Raw genomic sequence first — 23,085 nt, 5'->3', positions numbered from 1 at the left:
ACTCTGCTCACTCTGACTATCTATCTGCTCACAAGCCAGGCAGCTATCAACAGACATGTCTTGTTTATCTTAGTAGCATAGCACTGGGTGTACACATACATAAGCATATTTTGTGAATCTTATTAGGTTGAAATGTCTAAGAGATAAACAAGAAAGCTTTTACATCTTACATAGGCAGCACCCTTGATAAGAGCAGCAAAACCAACAAAAAAAAAATGGTTCAAGAATATTAATGCTTCCAAACTGCCTAGGCTCCCACAAAACCAATAGGTGCAGTAGGATCAAAAACCCATTGCCATTGGAGGTGGGCGGTCCTTGGACTTCCCACAGGGCAGGGAACCCTGAGTGCTCTTTGGGCTGACGAGGGAGGGGGACTTGATTAGGGGAGGGGGAGGGAAAGAGGAGGCGGTGGTGGGGAAGAGACAGAAATCTTTAATTAATTAATAAAAAAAATAAATAAATTTAAAAAAAGAATATTAATACTAGGATTGTACTCTAAATTCTAGATTTTATTCTCCTACCCCGTGTGTGTGTCTGTCTGTCTGTCTTTCAGTCTGTCTGTCTGTCTGTCTTTCAGTCTGTCTGTCACCTCTCTATATCTGTGTATGTCATGTATATCTGGGCTCACATGGAGGATAGAAGAAGAAAGCAGATCAGGCACAGTTGGAACTAGAGTTACAGGCAGTTATAAACCAACTAATGTGGCTGCTGCAAACCAAACAGCTCTTTTAGAAGAGCAGCAAGTGTTTTTAACTTTTGAGCCATGTCTCCACCCTGATTTTACTAAATCTTCAGGGTCAAACTATAGAGATATTTTCACTTGTAAAGTATGCAAGTTACAACTAGAAAATAATGTTTTATTAAATACATTTTCAACTTTTTCTCACATACGGCCGCACAGGTCCACACATCACCAGCATAATCTCAGCCAGGCATACCTTTCGACCAACCTATGACTCATGAGATAACATCGGCACGGCGCCAGCAGCAGAAGAAAATGCTCGGAAAGTGAGGGAGGAGAGGGGATAGAACTGTTCTCAGTATCAAACAACAAGATCAAAGCGTAAAATATTAAGTGTTGCAAGGAAGCCTTGAAGGGCCAGGCAGCTGACTCAGCAGTTAAGAACGTGCACTGCTCTTGCAGGACTAGAGTTTGGTTCCTGCAGACTGATCAGTCGGCTCACAACCACTTGTAATCCTGGCTCCAGGGGATTTGACACTCTCTTCTGGACTGCATCAGCACCATGCACATATGCGCGTGTGCGCACATGCACAAACACACACACATACACACACCATCGGGGATCTCTTGGGCGGATTTCTAGTATTGAGGCTTTTATATGATAGTAATGGCCCATGGAAGAAGCATTGCCAGCTCAAGTGGGATAATTTCATTAACGTGTGTGTGTGTGTGTGTGTGTGTCTGTGTACACTAACTGGTTTTGTATGTCAACTTGGCACAAGCTAGAGGAAGGAGCCTCAGCTGAGGAAATGACTTGATGATATCCAGCTATAAGGCATTTTCTCATTTAGTGACCAATGAAGGAGGGCCCAGACCATGATATGTGGTGCCATCCCTGGGCTGTTGGCCCAGAGTTCTATAACAATGTAGAATGAATAAACCAAAGGAAGCAAGCCAGTAAGCAGCACCCCTCCATGACCTATACATCAGTTCCTGTGTCCAGGATGCTGCCCTGCTTGAGTTCCTGTCCTGATTTCCTTCAGTGATGAACAGCAATGCTGAAGGATAAGACTAATAAATCCTTTTCTCCCCAGCTTGCTTTTTGGTCATGGTGTTTTATCACAGCAACAGAAATCCTCAGACAGTACATATGTACATATACATATACACATAGACTTATATGTATTGTGTGCTGTAATTTTAGGCTTTGTTGTTACTCTTGGTTGCCTCCCAGCATGCTTTAACTATTTTTCTATGGCTGTGATAAAATACCATGACTGATAGCATTTAGTTTGACTTATGGTTTCAGAGGTTTAATGTCCATGATAGTGGAATGAAAGACAGCTGAGACCCTATATCTTGATCAACAAATCATGAAGCAGAAAGAGAGAACACTAGGAACTGTGTGAGTCTTTTGAAACCTCAGACCCCACCCTCAGTGATACACCTCCTCCAAGGTCACAGGAATCAATCCTTCCCAAACAGCTCCACCAACTAGAGAACCAATTATTTCAATATAGGAGCCTAATGAGGGTCATTTTCATTCAAATCACCACACAGAGGTTGAAGGAACTAAGTATCGCTGAAGATACCTTGCACTTTAGACAAAAGAACTGGAGGACATTCACTGGATCAGATTTGAAAGCCTTCACCTTAAGGACTAGCTTGCATAATATTGGAAAGTACTATGCAAGTTTCCAAGGAACAGAAGCAATTAATACTCCTAAGTAGCTATGAACAAGGACAATCGTCATGGCTGAAAGAAAGAAATGGAATAACCCCCTAGCACCCAAGGCTCTGAATCATAGAAGGAAAGTATGTGGCTCCAAAATGCCATCTTTACACAGGCAAGCCAGCCAGGCAATAGATACAGCTCGATCCAACAAGCATGAGAGAGTATTAACACAATCTTTTGTTGCCGAATTAAAACAGTTGAATGCAGATTTATGAATAGTCATAAAGAAAAGATTTTCAGACTTATCAGACCATTTCTGGCACAAGACTCCAGAGAATACCAAGGAAAGCAGACACTAACCTAGCGTTTCTTCGGGCTAAAATGACCTCACAGGGCTGCAAGATGAGCATCACACAGCTGTATGTGGATACTAGCCACATAGTATAAAACAAAGAAAACAAATACAAAGCAAAAGAGGAGGTTGGTTTTTAAAACTGTTCACTTTTCCTACTGGTCCTAACTTAACTGAACTACTAAGAATATTTCAGTAGCCCTAGTCTTGGGTGTATATGGTCCCACTGGGTACTCAAACCAGGGTTGTAGAAAGTATCATCAGTTTACGGATGACAAACCAGAATCACAAACCTAGGTAGCTTTCTCAGAGATGGAGCCTGACTTGGACCCAGGTTCATTCTATCTCCAATCACAGAGAATCATTTCACCTAATGAAGGCTGAAAGAACTGACATAAGTCATGGAGATCAATACCTCTCAGATAGAATGGCTGTCCATTAGAAAGGGCCACCTAAGAAAAAGTGGCAGGAGAAGTGACCAGTTCACCCTGTATGGTCCTGGGATCATCCTTCTCTGCTAATCAGAGGCCCTGATAGAAAACAGATAGACACCAACTCTTGTCTAGTACAAGGATGACTGAGGCGCAGGACTAGTAAGCACCTAAAAGTCAGGGGACCCAGTGGGAGACTCTTCTCCACAGGGACCACATGCTACTTGGTGGTGACCCTGCTGTCCTCTTGCTGTTCAGTTTCCTGAAACTCTCTGAGACTATCCAAAGCTTGAGTTCTAAGTAAGGCCGTCTACACAGACTGAGGACAGAGTGGAGAACAATGTAACAGTTAGGATAAAGTACAGCAGTTTTGGAATCAAATGGTTTATAACAGACTACTGGCTCCAGTCTCCCACAAGCTCTTGGCCTCCCCAACCACAGCGGAGGCTCAAAGCCTTCAATGGCTGCAGGCCCTTCAGTCTCATGGCTCCATCTCTCCACAGGTGGTAGCCTCTCCTCTCTGCACTCTACGCATCCACAGCCTTGGTGCCTGCTCCTCCCAGTTGTTGGTGAGCTCTTCAGTTCCTCCGCATTCTGTTGGCTCAGTTCTCTAAAGCTTCTTATTCGAGTGTCATTATCATGGGTCCTTCCATGGTCATCTTATATTGAGATAACAGTCCCCATACTCTGATTTACTGATTCAGTTACGAACTAGGAAGCTACAGTATTTCTATGTAGAAACTGATTCATTTCATACTTATATTATTACATTCATTCAAGTTTCCTAAGTATTTGAGATGGTTCAAGATTTCCATTCTAACGCAGCTTGTCTTTATTGATTTTTACCATGGTTATCATCTGTCTCACTCACTGGACTTTCAGCCTCCTGACAGTGGAAGTTTCTACTTTCTGCTTGCTGTCATCGGGGCTGTCTCATAAAAGACGGATTTTACTGACTGGCCAAAGCAATTAAAAAGTGCATCTCTGCCGATCTGTAAGCGCCTTCACAGGCTGTGTGTGCTGTAAGCCTTCCATTCTACATCCTAGGTGCTGAGGACTAAGGGCACAGTGAAGGCGAGACCAGTGAGAGTTCAGAGCAGCACTCACGGGGTCTGCTCAGACACCCTCTTTCCCTCTGCACAGTCAAGCTGTATCACCAGAGATGGGACACAGCATGTGTACCATGTCCAGTTCCAGTCGCAGATGACTTAACCACCAGAGAAGAGGTGACCTAAGTGAGCTGATCCAGGAATTAAATCTAGAAATAAAGCAAATATTCAGCCACGAATGCTGGCTGAAAAAAAGTGGAAGGAGCTTACAGTTAATTAGTCTGCACTAGGAGGGAGAAGGGAGAGAGAGACAAGGAATCAAAAGAAAATGAAGGAAGCAGGGAGGCAAGGTAGATAGTACAGATGGCAATCTGGCAGCTATGTTCAATCGTACATCAAGCTTCAAGAAACAGTTACTGTGTGCCAGAGTCATGCCTGACCACAGGAGACAAGAGAGTATGAGACAATGAAGCTGTGCCCTCTGAGGCACATCACATACATGAACTAGCAGGTATGTCAGAATAAATGATTGTAACATGTGACCGAGAATGATGATTGCTACAGAGTGCTAAGCATGAAGTAGGTAGGTGGGAGGGGGTGAGGCCTGGGTTTGCTTTATCATGAAGGCTCCAATGGGGATGTGATGCTAAGCTGAAGTGGATGGATGAGGAGGTAGTGACCAAGGAGAAAAGAAACAGCTTCGGGGAGAGATATAATCACTGTCTTTGGAGACCCAAAGAACTTTCACAAGAAACCACTGTCTGTTCTGGTTTCTTAAAAAGGCTCTGTCAACAGGCCAAGAGCTCCAGTACAGGCAGCCACTGAACCTGTGAGAATGCAAACCAACAAGACTCCAGCAAGAGAGCAAACAAGAAGACATGACTGCATACCTTCTCAAGAGAGAATAAAGTCAGGGTTAGCCCCTCAATGGATATCCTTACAAAAGCAATCACACAAAACTCTATAAAAGATGCTGCATAAGCTTTATGAAGCATAGGTCATTTACTCTGTACAGTACTTGCTCAATTTTATGAATTGTCAGATAATTACAAATTATAACACAGGAGACTTGATATCTATTGGTAATCATTTTTCACAATGTTAAAAAATGAAAGAGGTAAGACACTGCCTGCATGCTATGACTATAATGGACTAAACCTCTGAAACTGTCGGCCATCCCCAATTAAATGTTTTCCTAAAGAGTTGCTGTGGCCATGGTGTCTCTTTACATCAATGAAACCCCAACTAAGACATCTGGCTAGGTGTCTTAGATTCCTTATTCCCAAGAAAGAGGCAGGGGCCCAATTTATGTTTAATCTATTACTGTCTTCTGAAGCTAGATTTAACTTTTACAGTCAGGAACCTTCTGAGCTATATCTTTCCTAGAATCCGGATGACAGAAAGCTAAGGCAACTCTTGTTTGGAGGACTGTACCACAGAAAGCCCTCATGCTCTGCAGTACTGGCCCCTTGAAGGATTAAGGCAAATAAGCCTTCTTAACTACAAACTGCAGGATTTATAATCTTATTATTTAGAAAAGTCTCCTTCATTGACTTCATGGCCCAGATGTTAAAAGTCAAAACCATGAGAACCTGAAAGAATCTCACAAAGGACTAAGACCCTCCAAAACACACACTGTATAAATCCAAATAAAATAAAACTCAAAGACAGGCAAATGTCAAAGATAGTGTAACAAGTCAGAGAGATCTGCCTTAAGATGGGGGAACAGCTAGTAAACTCTGTTCCTTGTCCTTGACTGTGGTCACCTCTTCTGTTTCTTCATCTAATAGGAGCTCCTTGCTCATCCTTTGATAATTGGCGGCTTCTGACTTACTAGACACAGCCTAGGAACTAGACACTGTCTAGATTCAAGTGTTGACAGACAGTGAGAGAAATGAGTCCAGTGATTCTCAGCTCCACCCTTGCTCAGGCCATACCTGGGGTCAATGACTTGACCTACCTATGGTGATGGAACAGGGAGAGATTTACAGTGGGAGAGGATGGACGGGGACCACCCACTGCCCTGCCTTAGCTTATATAAAAAGGTCCAGCAGGCCTCAAGGAGTCGCTGCTTGTGGACTGCCACTGTTGCGAAGACAGCAGGTCCACAAGGTGCTTGTATGGAGCCAGCAGAGCATCTGCCTCCAGGCTGTTGCAGGAAGCTATATTTAAATACATGTTGAAGTACAGAAACATATGGTTGTCCACAAAGGAGGGGAACTCTGAGCCCTAAATCCTGCTCTTCTGGATATACAAGGTCACCATGAAGAACACCTGTTGTCTCTGTTATTCAACACCCCGGCATTTGCTTCATCAGTTTCCCTGGGGCTGGTTACAGCTGCTCAGCTACTTTAAATAGAGTTTTATATAAAAATAATGCAATGTCTAAAGAACCTTAATCCACTGCATTTGGATTCTGGCATTTGGACTCAAGCTGAACACAAAGCACAGCAATGGAGAATTCCTCTGGATTGAAAGCAAATTGTTTGCAATGTCTGTTAAGTAAGCATCACTGCCAAATCAAACTTCATGTGTACCTTAGATGTGAAGAGATACTGAGGTGCTTAGAGGAGGAATTTCTATAAGCCTAAACTGTTATTAGCAAAAAATACCTACAGGCTTAAAGTAGAAATGTCTCATGACTGTTTATCCAGTCCTACTGTAAAAGGTGATTTTCGCATAAGTAAATTTTTAGCAGTTTTTGGAAAAGTTAGATCATATTTTTTCCAGACAAGTAGTGTTGGCCATTTTCCCACAGTAACACTCTGATATCCTCTGTGGCACCATGCCCTAAGGTCAGAATGCCCAAGGGACAGTGGATTTGGCTTTCCTTGGTGATGTACACTCAACAAGTACCCACTCTTGCCAGGTACAGTTAAGGAGTGCTGTGATTTTTTTTTTCAGAGCCCTGGTACATAGAGGAGATGGTATAAGGCCCACATACCTGGTATAAAGCCCACTATCCCAGGGTAGCAGGCCAACAATACTTCAAACCTACCACAAAGGCAGCCGGTTCACAATACCTGAAACCTACATGGGATTTTGTATTGAGAGAAAAGGTGTCTGCAGATGTGGCCAAGTAATATGTCTCAAGATGGAGTCTGGCCTGGATTATGTAGAATGCCAAATGGCAGCTGGAGAAAAGGGCCTGAGGATCAGAGTCAGAGCACAGATGTGAGGAAGCAGGGACAGACTGAAGGACACTGTTACTGCCGGCTCTCAAGACGGAGGGACCCCTAAACTGAAGGGCACAGTGTCTGTGAACTACAAAAGAAGCAGACCTCTGTTCCCCTGCGTGTTTGACAAGAAAGTACAGCTGTGCTGACACCAGGATCACAGACTGTGCGACTCCGGAGACGTGATGCCATGAGCCCACCATTGCTCTAAGCTACAAAATCTTTAGTAATTTGTTACAGCAGCAGAGGAACTAAGCCTTACAAAACACTTTAAAAGGCATCTGCTCCAGGCTGCATAGCGGGAAGCATTGGTGACCTTTTCTGGGAGTGCATTTCTTCAACCTAAGACAAAAGGTAAAGACTAACCCCCCCCCCCCACACACACAGTCAGTGATTTAACCACAAGAGCATGGGTGGGCGGTTACTTACATGAATCTGGGCAATGACGGACAGCCACACCACAGAAGATTTTCCTGAGACTAACCATTTAAACACCCTCGGGGAGAAGTAGGGCTTAATACACTTTATAAAACTAATATGCTCTTACCCCTTTTACCACAGAATGTCAGTGGACCCAGTCTTGTAAGAGCTTCCTGCAGCTAATCATGGCTACTGCTTCAAAACACCATTAGCCGTGTCATGCCAGAAGGATGGAGTTCTACATGACCTTTCACCTGCTCTGCCTTCTTACTTCTGGTGGGCCAGCCATGCAAGGGATGCCACCTACAACAAGGAGAGCATCCTGCAGGAGGCATCATAGGCACTTGGCTGCTAGAGCTTTGCAGAGCCATAGCTCATAGTTTGAGCATCTGCAATAATTTCTGCAATGGCAAACCGGAACAGAAATAGCTACAGCAACAAAAATATGGTGTAAGACGTCTCAGTGCTTTAGAAGATGAACTTCAAGCAACCGCCGACATAGTCTGCTGATGATTCTCTGTAATTAGTGCATCAGTTTTAATGCAAGGAGGAACAGATCAGCAGGGAGAACAGAAAAGAACCAAATAAAGGGACAGGAAAGAGCAGGGAACTAGGACTGTACTGAAGTGGCAAACACTGTGCCAGGCATATCTGCACAAAAACTCTACCTCACTTAATTTGAGACCTCAATCTGCACATCGGGCTAACTGTCAGGTAAGCTCACAGGCACAAGTGCAATAGCCTCAATTATTCTTCAGATCTTATGGTTCAGATAAGTCTGACAAAATGAGCTTCATATGGACCCAAACAGAATGCACATATAAAATGCTACTCTTGGGTCTTGGCATCAGCCCACCTTTGACCCCACCAGCCCACAAAGACACATAAGGGCTTTCGGTATCTATCAACTACCCCATTCCCACCTTTCCTCTGATGAAGAAGAAGAAGGAAGGATGGGCTCAGGATACAGTCCTACTGATGAAGACCACTTGCCTGTGTGCTATGTTCTTATGCACTGCTTCTCAAATATGATAGTTCTGAGAGGTTAGAGCCATGGATGGACTTTACCACTGAGTGATTTTATGATTTTTCTTTCTCTTAGAGGACAGAAAAATAAAGAAAGGAAGGGTTAAAAAAAATTCTTGCATGGCTTGAAATACTCCAACCAATGAGGAGCTATAAGAGTTCTTATTATAAAGTGAAAAGTTACTTTTTGAACTCAGCTGATTTCCAAATTTAACTCAATTTGTCTAATTATTACACAAGGGCTTGAAGCCTGGAAAATGCCTTTTAATAAATCTACCACAAAAGTCCTTTCTGAGTAATAAATAAGGCAATATTGAACCAAAAGAAGTAAGGACTCCACAGGATCTGCACAGAATCTCAAAGAACCATGGGTTTCATGATGAAAGGATTCTGACCTGATTATATAACAGAAAAACAGCATGGGATCCATCCTTCCTCAGATCCATCCTTCCTCACCAGCTAAAGGTACAGAGAATTAAGTGAGAACCTCCAGATTCTACATCATAAATATCTTTGTAAAAGGCCAAAGTGTATGTGGTCCCAGAATTTCCCCCTAAATTTTTGAATTCCATTGACTGAGATCGGGCCACTAACAGATCAATTCTGACTTCGTACATCTGGCAGGCAAACCTTTATAAACCTTCACCCAGACTGGCCTCTCCTCTCCAAGTCACATTAATAAGTCCCTGCGGGAAAGAGAAACGCAATAAACAGGGATAGATCACTTTAAATAAGCCAATAAATGTAAAAAATTAGATTCACATGCAGGTGAAAGAAAGGGTGGTGACTCACTGTCTTTTTACTTCATTAAAAGATGCCCAAGAAGATTCATTTAATAGTGCGTTCCCCAACCGTGCTTTAAAATATCTAATTCACAAGCACTTGATTTAACAAAATTTTCTGAGATAAAATGGTGAGGAAAGAAGGGGCATTTTTTTAAGAAGGGCTGCAGTCTACCCTCTCTTTATACTTGTTTTTCACTCATTCGCACCACAAAAATTTACTGAGCACAGGTGCCGTTCCGGAGCTGCAGATACAAAACAAATGCACCATGCACCAAGTCTCTGCTGTCTGAGCTACCTACCCAGCACAGTGCTTCTCCACCTTCCTAGTGCTGGGATTCTTGAAGACAGTTCTTTCTGTTGCAGTGACCCCCAGTCACAAAATTATTTTGTTGCTGCTTTATAACCGTACCTTTTCTACTGTTCTGAACCACAGTATAAATATCTGATATGCAGGATATGAGATATGCAAGCACAAGGTGGTCATGGCCCACAAGTTGAAAAACACTGGCCTAGAGGAAAACACAGAAAAACCCATAAACAAGGGAACTCCATAGGACAGTAGAGAATGACAAACCTAAAGAGAAACAGTACAAACATGCAGGAAGGGCACCAAGTTGCTGCCAGAGAGCTTCTCCAGTAGCAGAGATGACAAACAACTAGACAGGGCACTGAGAAATAAAGCCAAGGAGAAGCAGACAAGTTTGGACGACTTGGTGAGACTTCAGACACATGGTACAGAGGAAAAGACCCACTCAGAAGTGCTCTTCAGGAAAAACCAAAATCTCTGTTAGCGGGAGAGGGCATTCCAGTGTGGGGTGGGAAGTATACACTTAACAGGCCTGATAATGAGGAGACAAGAGTCAGGTAGGGCAAGAAGAGATGAGGGCAGAGAGAAGACGGATAAGCTACAAGGACCACACAGGCCACAAAAAAAACCTTCATATTTGCCACAAAATGTGCACACCTATATTAGAGGCAGGACTCTGGACCCATAAGTACAGGTCCTGCCTGTTTCAATAGGGTTACAGGCTGCTGGACAGAAAACAGACCCAGGCCAAATGGCAGAGGGGGTGAGTGGCAAAGAGACTGCGTGCCCTGAAAAATGGGAATGGCAAGGACAATTCTTCTCCCTTGGACTCATGCTGACAACTAAATGAGCTATGTTCTTTCATCAGTTCTGAGATACATATTTTTCACATCTTATGTGTGAAATTGAAATGTGTCTAGCAGCAAGCATGATTTACAACAGCTTTTAGCAGTCGTGGTAGTCCACACCGCAGACGCTGTAAACATGGCCTCAATGCTCATGTCATCACTTCAGTTCTCTAACAGGCATTTTTGGTATGTGCATGTACTTTGATAAGCATTCCAAAATGCCTTTGAAATACTCTGCTTGAGGGGTGGTAATGTAGCTCAATGGCAGAATGTTTGTTCACTCCCCAGCAGCACCAAAACCCATTTTTGTAAAAGAAGAATCATACACAGTATTGGGTCTTAGTATGATATTTTCAAACAAAGTTGGGGTTTTTTATGGTTAATCTGAAGGAAAGTCATAAAAACTATTTTAAATAAACGTCTGTTTATTTAAACGAATGGTTATTGTGCACACCATAGTCAAAGACTGAACTGTGGGGCATAAATACAACAGAAGCACACTTTCACCTCTGAGGAAGGCCCACGGTGTGATCTTCCATCAGTGCAGTAGACAGAGCTGAGGACACTCTGAGAGTGAGCCAGGAGGCCACTGGCCCGTGAACAAAAGGGTAGACTGCCACAACTCGAACGGTTCAGCTGAAAGTGGGACTCCCAAGCCCTCAGAAAATCATGTCAGAATGGCCAGGTGATGAGGCCAAGAAACACTTTTCCAGAGGCCCAGAGAATGCCAGGACCTAAGCTAGCAGACTAGATGCGACAGCTTGGGAGAACTTTCTGGAGATGGAGTTGGTCACCATGAGTGCACCTGAAGGCGCAGACAGCGACCTGGGTGAGAGGCCAGGGATGTGATTTCCTTCGTCAGACTCAAGCAGAGGAGCTGCATTCAAACAGGAGCACACTTTAGGAAGATCACCAAATTTGTTCTCTGTTTTGTTTTTATATATGCCTGAGAACAGTCCAATGAAACAAACATGTTGTATTTAAAAAATAAAGGGGGTGGGGTACTGTGAACTATGGAGTAGTAGGTGGCTTCTGGATCACATGGGAGAGAACATGACCACTTGTTAAAGGATCTTTTCTGAGTGAGAAAACAAGGCTGTCCAAATTGACCAGAGCAGCTGAAAATGGGTAGTCATTCACTAAGGCTGGGTACAGCAGGGTGGGCAGTCCAAGACCCAGAGCAACTCTACACTGTTTCCTGCTTTTGTATATCTGGGTGTTAAGAACAGTGTTTGTTGTTGTTGTTGTTTTTAGTGTTTTCAATTATATTTGTAAAAACAAACACAGAAGATGAAAAGGTGGCAGAAACTATGTGTGGTACTCCAAACCTAAAATACTTACTATCTCATTACACTGTCTGGCTACCTCTGCTCACAGAAAACAGGTTATGGTGAGGAAGAGCAGGAGCTGGTGTTGAGCCATGGAATGTGGGGTATCTAAGGGTCAGCCATCTAGACATCCACAAGCAGACATGCAGCGGGCAGTTAAGAAGGACTGGGGCTTGGTTGGTAGAGTAGGACATTTCTGCATGGAATGCCTAAACGTAAAGAGCCTTCCAAACTTGCAGGAAGAAGACCGGTACACATGAAGCCCAGTGGCCTTACTGATGCATGAAAAGGACTCTGCAACAGAGTAAAACTAGGACCCAGATCAACGATATGGAAACAGAGAAATCACCCATTCTAGTCACGCTGCAAGGAACAGGCAGACAACACTCAAAGCAAGACTCTCAGCTCTACCTACTCTGTGTAGTTTCTCAAGGAAAGAACTTAATTCTTCCTCATCAGATAATACGCTGAAGACCAAAGAAATGGTCACTACAGACTTTGAAGCAGTGTTTCCTGCTAGATATGAAGTCCCTATAGGGTTAAACACTGACAGCTTCATCAGGGCACTCAGCACACCAGCAAAAGAACACAGGTACTGGCCAGGTCAGAACTCACTACACTCTGGTCAAATGCTCATGGGATGAGCCAGGGATGGAAGGGAGGACACTTTCGTGACTAACATTCCATAAACAATGGGGTGATAATCCAATGAAAGACCCCAGAATTCTCTTACAAAACCAAAATAGAATGGAATAGTATGTGGTAAAATTGTATTATTTAAAACAGTATCTTTTTAAGCAATGACCTAAAAGAAAACTCATCAAACACAAACCAAAATCTCAAAATGAAACACAGCATCTTAGAGCATTCTGGCCCAGCCAAGGTAGGTGGAAAGGATTGGTTGCTCTATAAATGCGCTGAGTCAGTAGACAGCCGTGTGAAAATGAAGATTCCTAACATGCTGCATGCACCAAAACAAGTTTTAAGAAACTGAAATTTCATAAGTGTTATGAAATCATAAATAAAATTTAAGGCAAAAGAATTTGTTTTGAAACAAGAGAGGTTTCTTTTATCATAAAAAACTCACAGAGGGTAAAGACATAAAGGAAAATATTGATAAATTTAAATGAGCAACGCTCTTTAACTTCTCTCTATAAAAAGAGATTGTAAGACATAAAAGCAAATGACAACCTAGGGGAATATTTATAGAGTCCTGCAAAGCACTGAGGTCCACAGGGCTCTATGAAACCAAAGAGATACAACAGAACCAGTACAAAAATCGGTAAGGGACATAAATTCTTTTCGAAGTCTCTGCCTTACACATGGAGAAATTCAAAGCTTTTTAAATAAAATAAAAAGGGAAGTAAGAGCATATAGTTTGAAAAGAGCTAGAGTAGGTAGCCAGTGGAGCTAGGTCAGCTAGCTTAAGCTCAGCCCCGAAGAACAGGAGTGCACAGTAAGTGTCAAAGGGAGACACAGATGACAGGCACAGCAGCCTCGGGAGAAAGAACCAAGCTTCAGACATCGCACACCACACAGCTGACCCTCCTTGCTCTTGCTGCCTAGAATCAGAGCAGACCGAAGCTAAGAGACCCAGGGAATGTTAACGCCTCACCTCTTCATTTTTCAGTGTAACAAAGTTCTCAAAAATGTTAGAAAAAAATAAATAAATGAATAAAAACTGCAAATGTCTATAACTTTGCTGGGAAAGACTCCACATTATTTGCCAGGCTATACCCTTGCAGGGAGGCCATACTGCTGTTTTGAGCAGACTGCCCACACTGGTCCCTTTCAGAGTCAAAGTTAAGACCACTGTACCCTTTCTGAGTCTCCATGAATGCCCTCCTAATGCTGTTTACCATAACCCAGAGTACAATGTGGCTCTGGGGGTGACGGCCTTCATGAATGTGGGCTTTAGAGAGAAACAGAATACCACACAAAGGAACACAGTTCCTGCAAAAAGACTCGAGTAATGTAAGATCAGCAAGGCCACTGTTTGAGAAGGTAGAAATTCTAAAGTAGCTACATGAACGACACTAATACTGTCACTTCCCCTGTGTGATGATGGCCTACATAACTGAGTTTCTCTCTTTGTTTATTCACAGAGCTGAGGACTGAACCTTGAGTCCCACTCACGCTACACAGGTACTCTACCACTGAGCACACACAACCCCATATATTTTTTATTTTGATTAAGACTTTTTTTTTTTTTTTAAGAAAGTACTGTTTAACAGTCATGGCCCTGCCATTGGTGCAGCATCCTGCAAGGCCCTGATTCTAATTCTAATAAATTACAACAAAGCATTCAGCCTTTCCCACTAAGCCCCTCAAGTTCAGTCTGACTCTTGTCAGGAACCTGCTAGTACACCCCCCAGCAGGACTTACTCCCAGGACATACACAGCATGGAAATAAAAATATCATCTCCTAAGCTCCAAAATTTTGAAACACTATGGAACTTACTTTTATCTGTATAATAAACCCTAATTTTTTATATCTAATTGTGCTAAAATAACAATATATCAAGAAATTTTATTAGTCATCTTACATGGAACATCCACAAGTTCCTCCCACAACTGAAGTTTCTAATTGAATAAAAACTTTGTAAGATACTGTATGATTTGGCTGCCTGTGTTTCTCAATATCTTTCTCTTTGTGAAGCCCAGATGTGAAGGTTTTAAGGATACTGTATGTCTACGACCCATAGGAACTTTTTAACCCACAGGCTTCTGAACTCTCCACATCTGGGCACATACCTTCAAAGGCATACCTGTTCTTGTGTTATTACATCTAGATGGTGGCCTCTTGAATCATGAACTAATCCTCATGGTTTTGTTGTCCCTGAAACTCACCCAAGGCTCACACACATAGCAACTCATATTATTTGTATTTTAGGCTAAGCCCTATTTTGAACTGAATAGTAGGAACCCCAGGGTAGCTTTTATGTAAATGCATCAACTCAAAAAATCAGGTCAGGAGCCACCACAGTTGTCCTTCCAATCAGACTCAAGGTGAGAAGGAAGACTAAAGAGGATAGAATCTTCCAGAACCAAGCACTAATCTAATAGTTTACTTCCTCCAGCAGCCTCCCTCTTCCTGCCCTACAGCACATGCTCACACGTCCCACAGGGTTTATGTTGAGCATGTTATAAGTGAGGCACTGCTTAGCACGGGTTGGAGAGACAGAGGACAGGACCTTGTGACCCTTCAGAGTGTGCATCCTATACAATAATATAGTGCTTTCCGGATACAAAAGGATGGACAGTCTCTCTTGGTCTTGGAATACCAGCTTCCAGTCACACATTTACAGATCACTGGGGCTCAGGAACTCACCGTCGGATGTGTGGAGGAGCTTATGACTTTTCAATGTCCCTTTGGATTTGAATTTCTTGCCACACATGTCACAGAGGTGGGTCTTCTCAGTGCTGTGGCGGTTCATATGAGCCTTGAGGTTGCTCTTGCTGCGAGTTGCATATTCACAAAGAGAACATTTGAAGGGCTTCACACCTATGAGGGAGAAATGTACAGGTGTTTGTGCAGCTGTTTGTGGGGATCCAGATGAATAGTTCACACCATATCAAACATCTATCTGAATAAAGAAGTGCCCTTGGTTACTCCCAACATGTCCCACACTTCTCACGTCTTCCATAATCCTGCTGCTCCCTCCTGCTGAAATGATCTTGCACATCGCAGCGAGTTGGTCACTTCCGCTCTCCCTACAGTCTGGTAACTCCCTGAAGACAGACACTCTGCTCAACTTACAAAGTGGTCACTAAATCAAACTGAACCGAGTTGAACTAAATAAAATTAGAGGCCCCATCAGTCTTTGAAAAAATCAATGTGATCAGGCATCTGGAGTCAAGTGTCAAAGGATATTCCTATTCATAAAATAAACAGAGCCATACTCACACTGAACTATTCCCAAGATGCTGTGTCTACTCCATTTATCTGGCTTTCACCCACCAAGAGCCAGTATCAGAACAGCTGTCATGGTTCATTTCAAATCCATTTCTTGACCACTATGGAACTCTGAACTGCTATATCCTCTGCACACCACATGCCAGGTGTGCAGATAAAGTTCCACAATGTGTGGTCAATGTCTATGACTGTGGCTAGTACCAGGACATAGCTATCTCTATTCTGTCCATTCTTGTTGGTCTTCACATTTTTCTCTTGAATTTTCTCTTGAATATTGTTGTTCTTGTCCCAAGTTTTATTTGTGGACTGAGCTGGGAAAAAGAATACTTACATTGCAATGCAATCCTAAGAATCCCAAATACTTAACGTGGGTAAGTAGGCTTTTTAGACAAATCTTTGATTCCATCATTATAGAAAAATTCATAAACAAGCAAAAAAAGAAAACACCATGACAATCAAACATAAAACAGCACCCTTTAACTTTCTGAACCTTTATCAAAATTCTGAAGATTTTAAAAAGAGCAGATTCTTCCAAATGCTCAATATAGAATATTGTATCTCCTCTGTGAGTGTAAAAGCGTTGGCTGCACATTAAGACTGGACACACACTGAGCCTTCTTCTGAGGAATTTAGGAAATGTGTTTCATAGGTAAGTGAACTGACCGTCAGGAAGATGGAAGGTTTGCCCCGTCCTGCATCTCATGCATGCTGAGGAAGATTGGAGCATGCACTCCAGTCCTTTGTCTACCATATGAGCATTATCATCCCGGAGAAAAGACTTCTGATCCCCAGGATTCTATCACACTGGATTTCCCTCAGTGTCAGGTCCTTGGTTCTGTCTCTAGGCATACCCACATGATTCCCATGAGCACCATTCTGAACCAGTGTCCATGCAGTCGGAGGCTTCTGCCTCCCTGTCTGCTGAGAACACTCACAATGAACTCCTTCACTGCCCTCAGAAAATGACATGTGTATGCATCGCAGCACCACTATTACCTCCTCCATCCCCGCCGCAACACAGGAAGCATCTTTTCCTCCTACATGTGGATGCATCTCCCCATCACTGTCACTTCCTCCATCCCTGCCTCCACACAGGAAGTACCGCATCACTTTCTGCCAGTGCAAGTCAGTGGAGATGTGAAGAACAGAACGTCAGAATCATGCCATGTGGATCCAAATCCTACACCCATTACTTGCTGGCTGTGTGGCATGAATATCTCATAACTTTCTGAGCACCGTGTTCCTCACTGGCTCTCTGGTCCCTGAACACACCGACCAGGGCATCATAGGCAAAGCACTAAGCACACTGCCTGGGACCCACAGCACTCAATAAATGCTGGTGAGCAAGAAAGTACCATGCAGCCCCAGCACTGGGCCTCCGTTCCATGCCTTCTCTCTTAGTTAAACTGGGAGTCTCTCTCTTCCTACCAGCTCCTCCCCTGGAGTCTGCAACTGATAGTATATTATGAGACTATTTTCTCATTCCTCTTCCCTTCACCTGTTAATCTTTGTCCTAGGTGACCAATGGTCCCATGTGGTCCTGCCTATAGCACTCAGGCTCCTGACCACAGGAAGGAACTAATACACAGGATTGGCAGGGCACTCAGGCTACTCACACCTTTCTCATGCCCAAGAAAGCAACATCCTCCTCTAGGGGCAAAGAATAAGGTTGATGACAGGAGACTCTTGACTTGCAACTTGCCATACTCTCAGTAAATGGCTAACACTTCCATATCTGTTCAAGCACCACTGAGCATGGCCCCCAAGCTTCTCTGGGTGACCTCATTTCCACTCAAACCTTCCACCTTCCAATCCTCTCTCTACAAGATAAATAGTGATGCTCTGCACTGCCAAAACTGCAAGATTCCCGCTGCCCTCTTTACTTGCAGTCATTTAAGGTTCTATATTCTTCAGTGCCCGCTACATACAGTGAATGACAGTGGGCACTGGAGCTGCTTAGAGTAACTGGTGGAGTTTCCTGTTCTCAGGACACTGGTTTCCCAGTAAGCAAAGTATTTCACCACGGTTACAACCAGAGCTAGGAAGAGGGGAACATCTCTATACACCATGAATGCAACTACAGTCATGGTTTTACTCTCTGATCTTCTCCACTGGCTGGCCGATACCCTTCTACGTGCTAAAAAAAAATCCTAACTATAGGACATGTGATGACAAACTTCCTCCTGACACAGTCCCAAAATAAAACACACAGCACAAAATTAAATAGAAGTTCCAAACGGAAAGACGACTCACCCTCATGAGCCCAGATGTGCCGCTGAAGGTCTGAGCCATTCTTCATGAAATAGAAATCACAGTATGGACACTTCATGGCTCGCTTTCCAATTAGCCCTTTGAGCTGGACCCTTCTCCCAAGAACCTCAGAGATGGTGTTCATGGAGACCTCTGACAAAAAAAGCAGGGTAACAATCAGAGAGATCAAGGCTTTGATCAAGGCACTTTGTTCTTCAGGTTAGAGCTAAACAAACTTCAATGGCACCTGCACATGTAAGAAATATCCAGGAAGGGCCCCGTTGGTATCACAAAACAGCATGTTTACTGCAAAAGCTAAACTTGAATCTGACCAAGTTGCAGATGAAAGTACCTGTTAGAGGACAATGTGAATAACGGAGAAACACCACAGCGCCATGAGCAGACTAACATGGAGCATGGGCTTTCTACAGGAAAAGTCACTCAGCTTCTCCCAGATGAGAGACTGGGGATTCTACAGAATACAGGGAATGTAAAAGACACAATCACTAAAACACTGCAGCTCAATTCAAACAAACTGTACAGAAAAATCTTAAATCAACTGGTGACATTTTAAGTGGCCACACACAATACCCTAAGGTGCAGTAAGAATCACTGACAGCATTGTTTTTTTTTTTTTAATAGGCCACAGAGGTCAAGCTAAGTAAAACCATTAATTAGAGATAATCCATACGTCTTTCATAGGATAAATGGGATAAACTGTGGAATACTCTAGAAAGAAAAAGTTCATGAGTGGATATATGTAAACAGCTTGGGAAATGTAGAATCATATAGAAGCTGAGGATATATAGGGCTCCTTGTACGATTCTGTATTTATAAACAAAGGTCAGTGCTTTTAAATGCTCTTTTCAGCTCACACGGGACCATTGGTCACCTAGGACACAGATTAACAGCAGAAGAATGGAATGACACAACCCACAGGTTCCCAAGACAAAGGTTCCAAGTTCTGTGTGTTCCCAGACAAAGCATAACTGTCAGAACCCTTTACTTTTAACAGAGAAATCAGTTCTCTTCTATCAAGGGCGGGTACAAATGTTTAAACAAGAAGAGGCAGGGATGAAGAAGGTGAATTTTGCTGCTTTTTACTTATGTAATACAGAGCACCCAGGCCTGCTCTGTCTCCTCTACATAATAAGACAATGGAGTCTGATGTTAAGGTAAGGTCCACCTCAAAGATCCCATGGTAGTAAAAATGACAGTGTCTGCAGTAGAAGAGGTCACCATGCAACCCTATAGGGTGAAGCAAGGCAGATACAAGGCTTCCCTAAGGGAAGACCATTTTAAATACTGACTTCATTCACATCCTCCCTCTTCATTCCTAGCTGGTACAGCCTACATACAGTATTGTGTTTTAAAATAAAAATAAGTATTTAAAAATTAATCTTCATTTCTAAAATCCATAATCTTACCAGGATGATTGGTCTTGATATGTGTCTTTATCAATCGGTCTTCTGAAAAAGATTTTTCACATACAGGACAAGAATAACTCCTTTTGTCCTTAATAGAAAAAGAAAAAGAAAACAATTAACTATCTTAAGTGTAGGTTCTGTAGAAAGACAACTACTACCCTTACCATCATCATCATCATGACTACCAACCAACACACACACACACCATTACCACTACCGTTAAACACCATCACCACTACTACCACCGTCATCACCACCATCAGCAACACTGTTACCTCCACTATCAATGTTGTCACCATTCCCACTAACATCACTATCACATCCATCATCAATACAGGTTGATGACTACAATAGTCATCAGCAAAAGCCTCGTCACAACCAGACATACATTGCATCCTTCTGAAGCAACTACTAGACAGCCATCCAGTTCTACACAGCCTGGGAAGATGCAGACAGAAGAGCTCTAGGAAGGTAAAAAGGGCAGGCAAGAGGCTCTGTCACACATTCCAGGGATACTCAATAATCCAACAGTATACGATGTCCGCAGCACTCAAAACACTGCTTACACTAAGTTGTCCCATGTGATTGAAATCCACATGCAATTGTAAAAAAAAAAGGCATTCATGTTTATATTATACATTAAGAAATGGAGGGCCAGGGAGATGAACACAAAATCAAGTCAGTCGACATTTTAGTGTGTGGGGGGATGAACTCATAAGGCCCTACTCCTATAGAGGAATTATTTGAAGTTGATAGCTTCTAAAGGGAGAGATAATCCTTTCTTTCAGGACGTGGCCTCTGGTAGCCGTGCCCTATTGGAAGAACCCACACACAGGAATATATGACCAGGACAAATTGGAATTGATGGTTATTTAAAAAGAAAGAGAACATGAAGGTGGGAGGAGGCAAATCTGAGAGATTATGGAGTGAATATGATCTATCTATCTTCATACACACACACATATAAAGATAAAGCTTTCTTGGGGTGTCTCAATGTGCTTCAATTACTCTCTTCCCCTCTCCTTGACACTGGGCTCACAGTGCCATTTTCGAGAGATTCTTGAGACTCCTCTGGCATCCTGGTGGCACCCTCCTACCTCTGTCCCAGCCGCCCTTGTCATCAGAGCTGATGGAGGCATTCAGGAGAGCTTTGAAGGAGTTTACACTGATCTCCCCTGAGTCCTTGCTGTTTGATTTTTCTTCTTTTAATCCCTGATAGTCTGAAAGCAATTTATCTTAGAGCTTATCAAGGGCCCCGTTTCTTGATGTCTTTGAAGATTGTCAGGACACAGACAGGACAGTGAGAGGGGGCTGGGAGAAGGGTAGACTCTTAGGATTCATTTACTTCTTTTTAAAAAACTCCCGTGTCTTGCTTCAGATGAAACCCAAGCACCAAACACACTCAGCAAACTTAAAAAGAACTAAGGCTAAAAGAGCCCCTGGCAAAGGCGGGGAACACAAGAAAGCTAGCCATAGGGTGGCTAAGAGACTAGCCTTTGGAGTCTATTTGCGCCAACACAAGTGCCTTCAAAGCCATTTGTGCCCAGAAAGTAGTGGGCATCAGCATGAGACTGCAGTCACTGCAGCCACGGCAGGAGGTACAGAAAGAGCCCTTGTCTGAGGCTAGGAGCCTAGTTTATCACTCAGGTGACCTCATCTGGCCTGTGCCTCACTGGCCAGTATACTGGCTTCCAAAGAAATGGAGTCCTGAGGCCCACACTGGCTGGAGAGCACCAAATTGAATTTCCCCACATACGTGCATCCCCTATAAAACACTGACATCAGGTCCCAAAAGAAAGCTGGCACTCACTCTGAACAACTGCTCAGGAATAGGTCACAGTCACAGCGTCTGTTACGTCCCAGAAGTTGTGCTGGGGACAAAGGCAGCAGATGCTTGAGTTCTTACAAGTTATCTAAAGATATGCCACACAGCAAGCCCACCCATCAACATGGGGGTGGCAGAATCCACCACAAGTACTACTACAGTAACACTTGTATTATGACAGATTCGAATACAGTACCAGAATGTGCAGTATTGAAGGTTGCAGAAAGAGGGCTCTCCTTCTGCTAAAGACAGTTCTGGCTCCCCAAGCCATGAGGAACCTGTTCTCCACACGGGAAGCTCTGGAAGCCTGAAGGCTGCTTCATGGGGGTAAAACACCCAAACGGGGGTAACCCAGAATCAATCGTGTTTTGTGATCACATGTGACCATACTCTTAAAGCCCTTAGGAAGGAGAAACACTTTCCAGTCACCTACATTTTCCTCTTCACATGAATACACACTGATCAGGTATACCCATCTGTTTCTGAAAACATGGAAAGTAGCCTCCTTTACTTTCTCTCTGCTTTTAGGCAACTTATTATTTTAGTTTATCCAAAAAAAAAAAAAAAACATGTTATTCAGCAAGCATCAAACAAAAGAGGTTTGTGTGCTTCTCAAAGGTCAAGGCCAAGTATTCTAAACACTGAACGAGAAGCCAGCAGACACTGGATGAATTCACCACCACTCTCACCGCTAGTATCCTTATCCTCCAGATAAAGTAAAGGGACGAGGAGGAGGGCATGGAGGTAAAGATGCTAGAGCATCTACCACGGTGGCCCTGCATGCCTGAGACCACACTTAGCCCTCACCAACATAACCACAGCATGTTCCCAGGGCAATCCTGGCGGTGGACACTAGTGAGCTCATTTCCAGGATCTGAACCTAGAGAGGTTGAAGGACAAGGCTATGCCCCTTCAAAATCTTAAAACGAACACTCTCAGCCTTGGGCTGCAGCTTGTGTGGGAACCTCTGAGGTCTCCTGAGAGAAATACCAGACAGAAGCAGGGGGGCCCTTCTTTGAGTAATAGATGCCCAGAGCCCACTTCCAGTTAGGATGACAGCGGGAGGCATGGGTCTCATTCCCAACAAATGTTACTGTGACACTGGGGTCACCAATTAAAGCACTTAGGCCATCAGTTTAACTCTTATTGATTAGGAGCCCAGGAATCCAGCCACCTAATCACAGCCCCCAGCAATACTAATACACTCTGGCATCGCAACACTTAATGCTGAAACAAAAAACAGAAAGTAATGCTTGCCCTGTGTGGCGGTGAACACTAAAGGCAGGCTCTGATCTGATCTACTTAATCTCACATTTTAAGGAGCCAGGCATGACTCACTGAAATGTTTGCACAATCCTCTAATGAGTCACGATCTATGGATGCTGCCATTCACTGACCTAATTTAATCCCCATAACCCTGAGGGATGAGGGAAGCACTTTATCTCCAATGTACAAGTAAGCTAACTGAGGCTCAAAGAGCCTAAGCAATTTGCCCAGAATCACAAAGACTGACTTGGGACTGCAAATGAGCATACCAGAACCCAAAGCTCCCTTACATTTGACTAAAATCATGTTTTCCCTTCATGAA

General features: G+C 43.3%; 1 protein-coding gene across 3 annotated transcripts in view; it reads right to left on the bottom strand.

Annotated features, from left to right (window-relative positions):
* Zfat (zinc finger and AT-hook domain containing) overlaps nucleotides 1-23,085 on the bottom strand; it is a 160,580-nt gene that overhangs the window by 55,446 nt on the left and 82,049 nt on the right. For all 3 annotated transcript variants that reach the window (XM_050145230.1, XM_050145229.1, XM_050145231.1), the window contains 3 exons: nucleotides 19,673-19,760; nucleotides 18,249-18,398; nucleotides 15,411-15,584 (listed from right to left, as the gene is read on the bottom strand). In XM_050145230.1, the coding sequence (XP_050001187.1) occupies nucleotides 15,411-15,584; nucleotides 18,249-18,398; nucleotides 19,673-19,760 (412 nt within the window). The remainder of the gene's footprint in view (nucleotides 1-15,410; nucleotides 15,585-18,248; nucleotides 18,399-19,672; nucleotides 19,761-23,085) is intronic.

The sequence above is a fragment of the Alexandromys fortis genome, unplaced genomic scaffold (genome assembly GCF_014885135.2).
Source record: "Alexandromys fortis isolate MF-2015 unplaced genomic scaffold, M_Fortis_MF-2015_v1.1 scaffold_2_1_26212458, whole genome shotgun sequence".
Lineage (NCBI taxonomy): Eukaryota > Metazoa > Chordata > Mammalia > Rodentia > Cricetidae > Alexandromys > Alexandromys fortis.
This window is presented reverse-complemented; position numbering and strand designations above follow the sequence as displayed.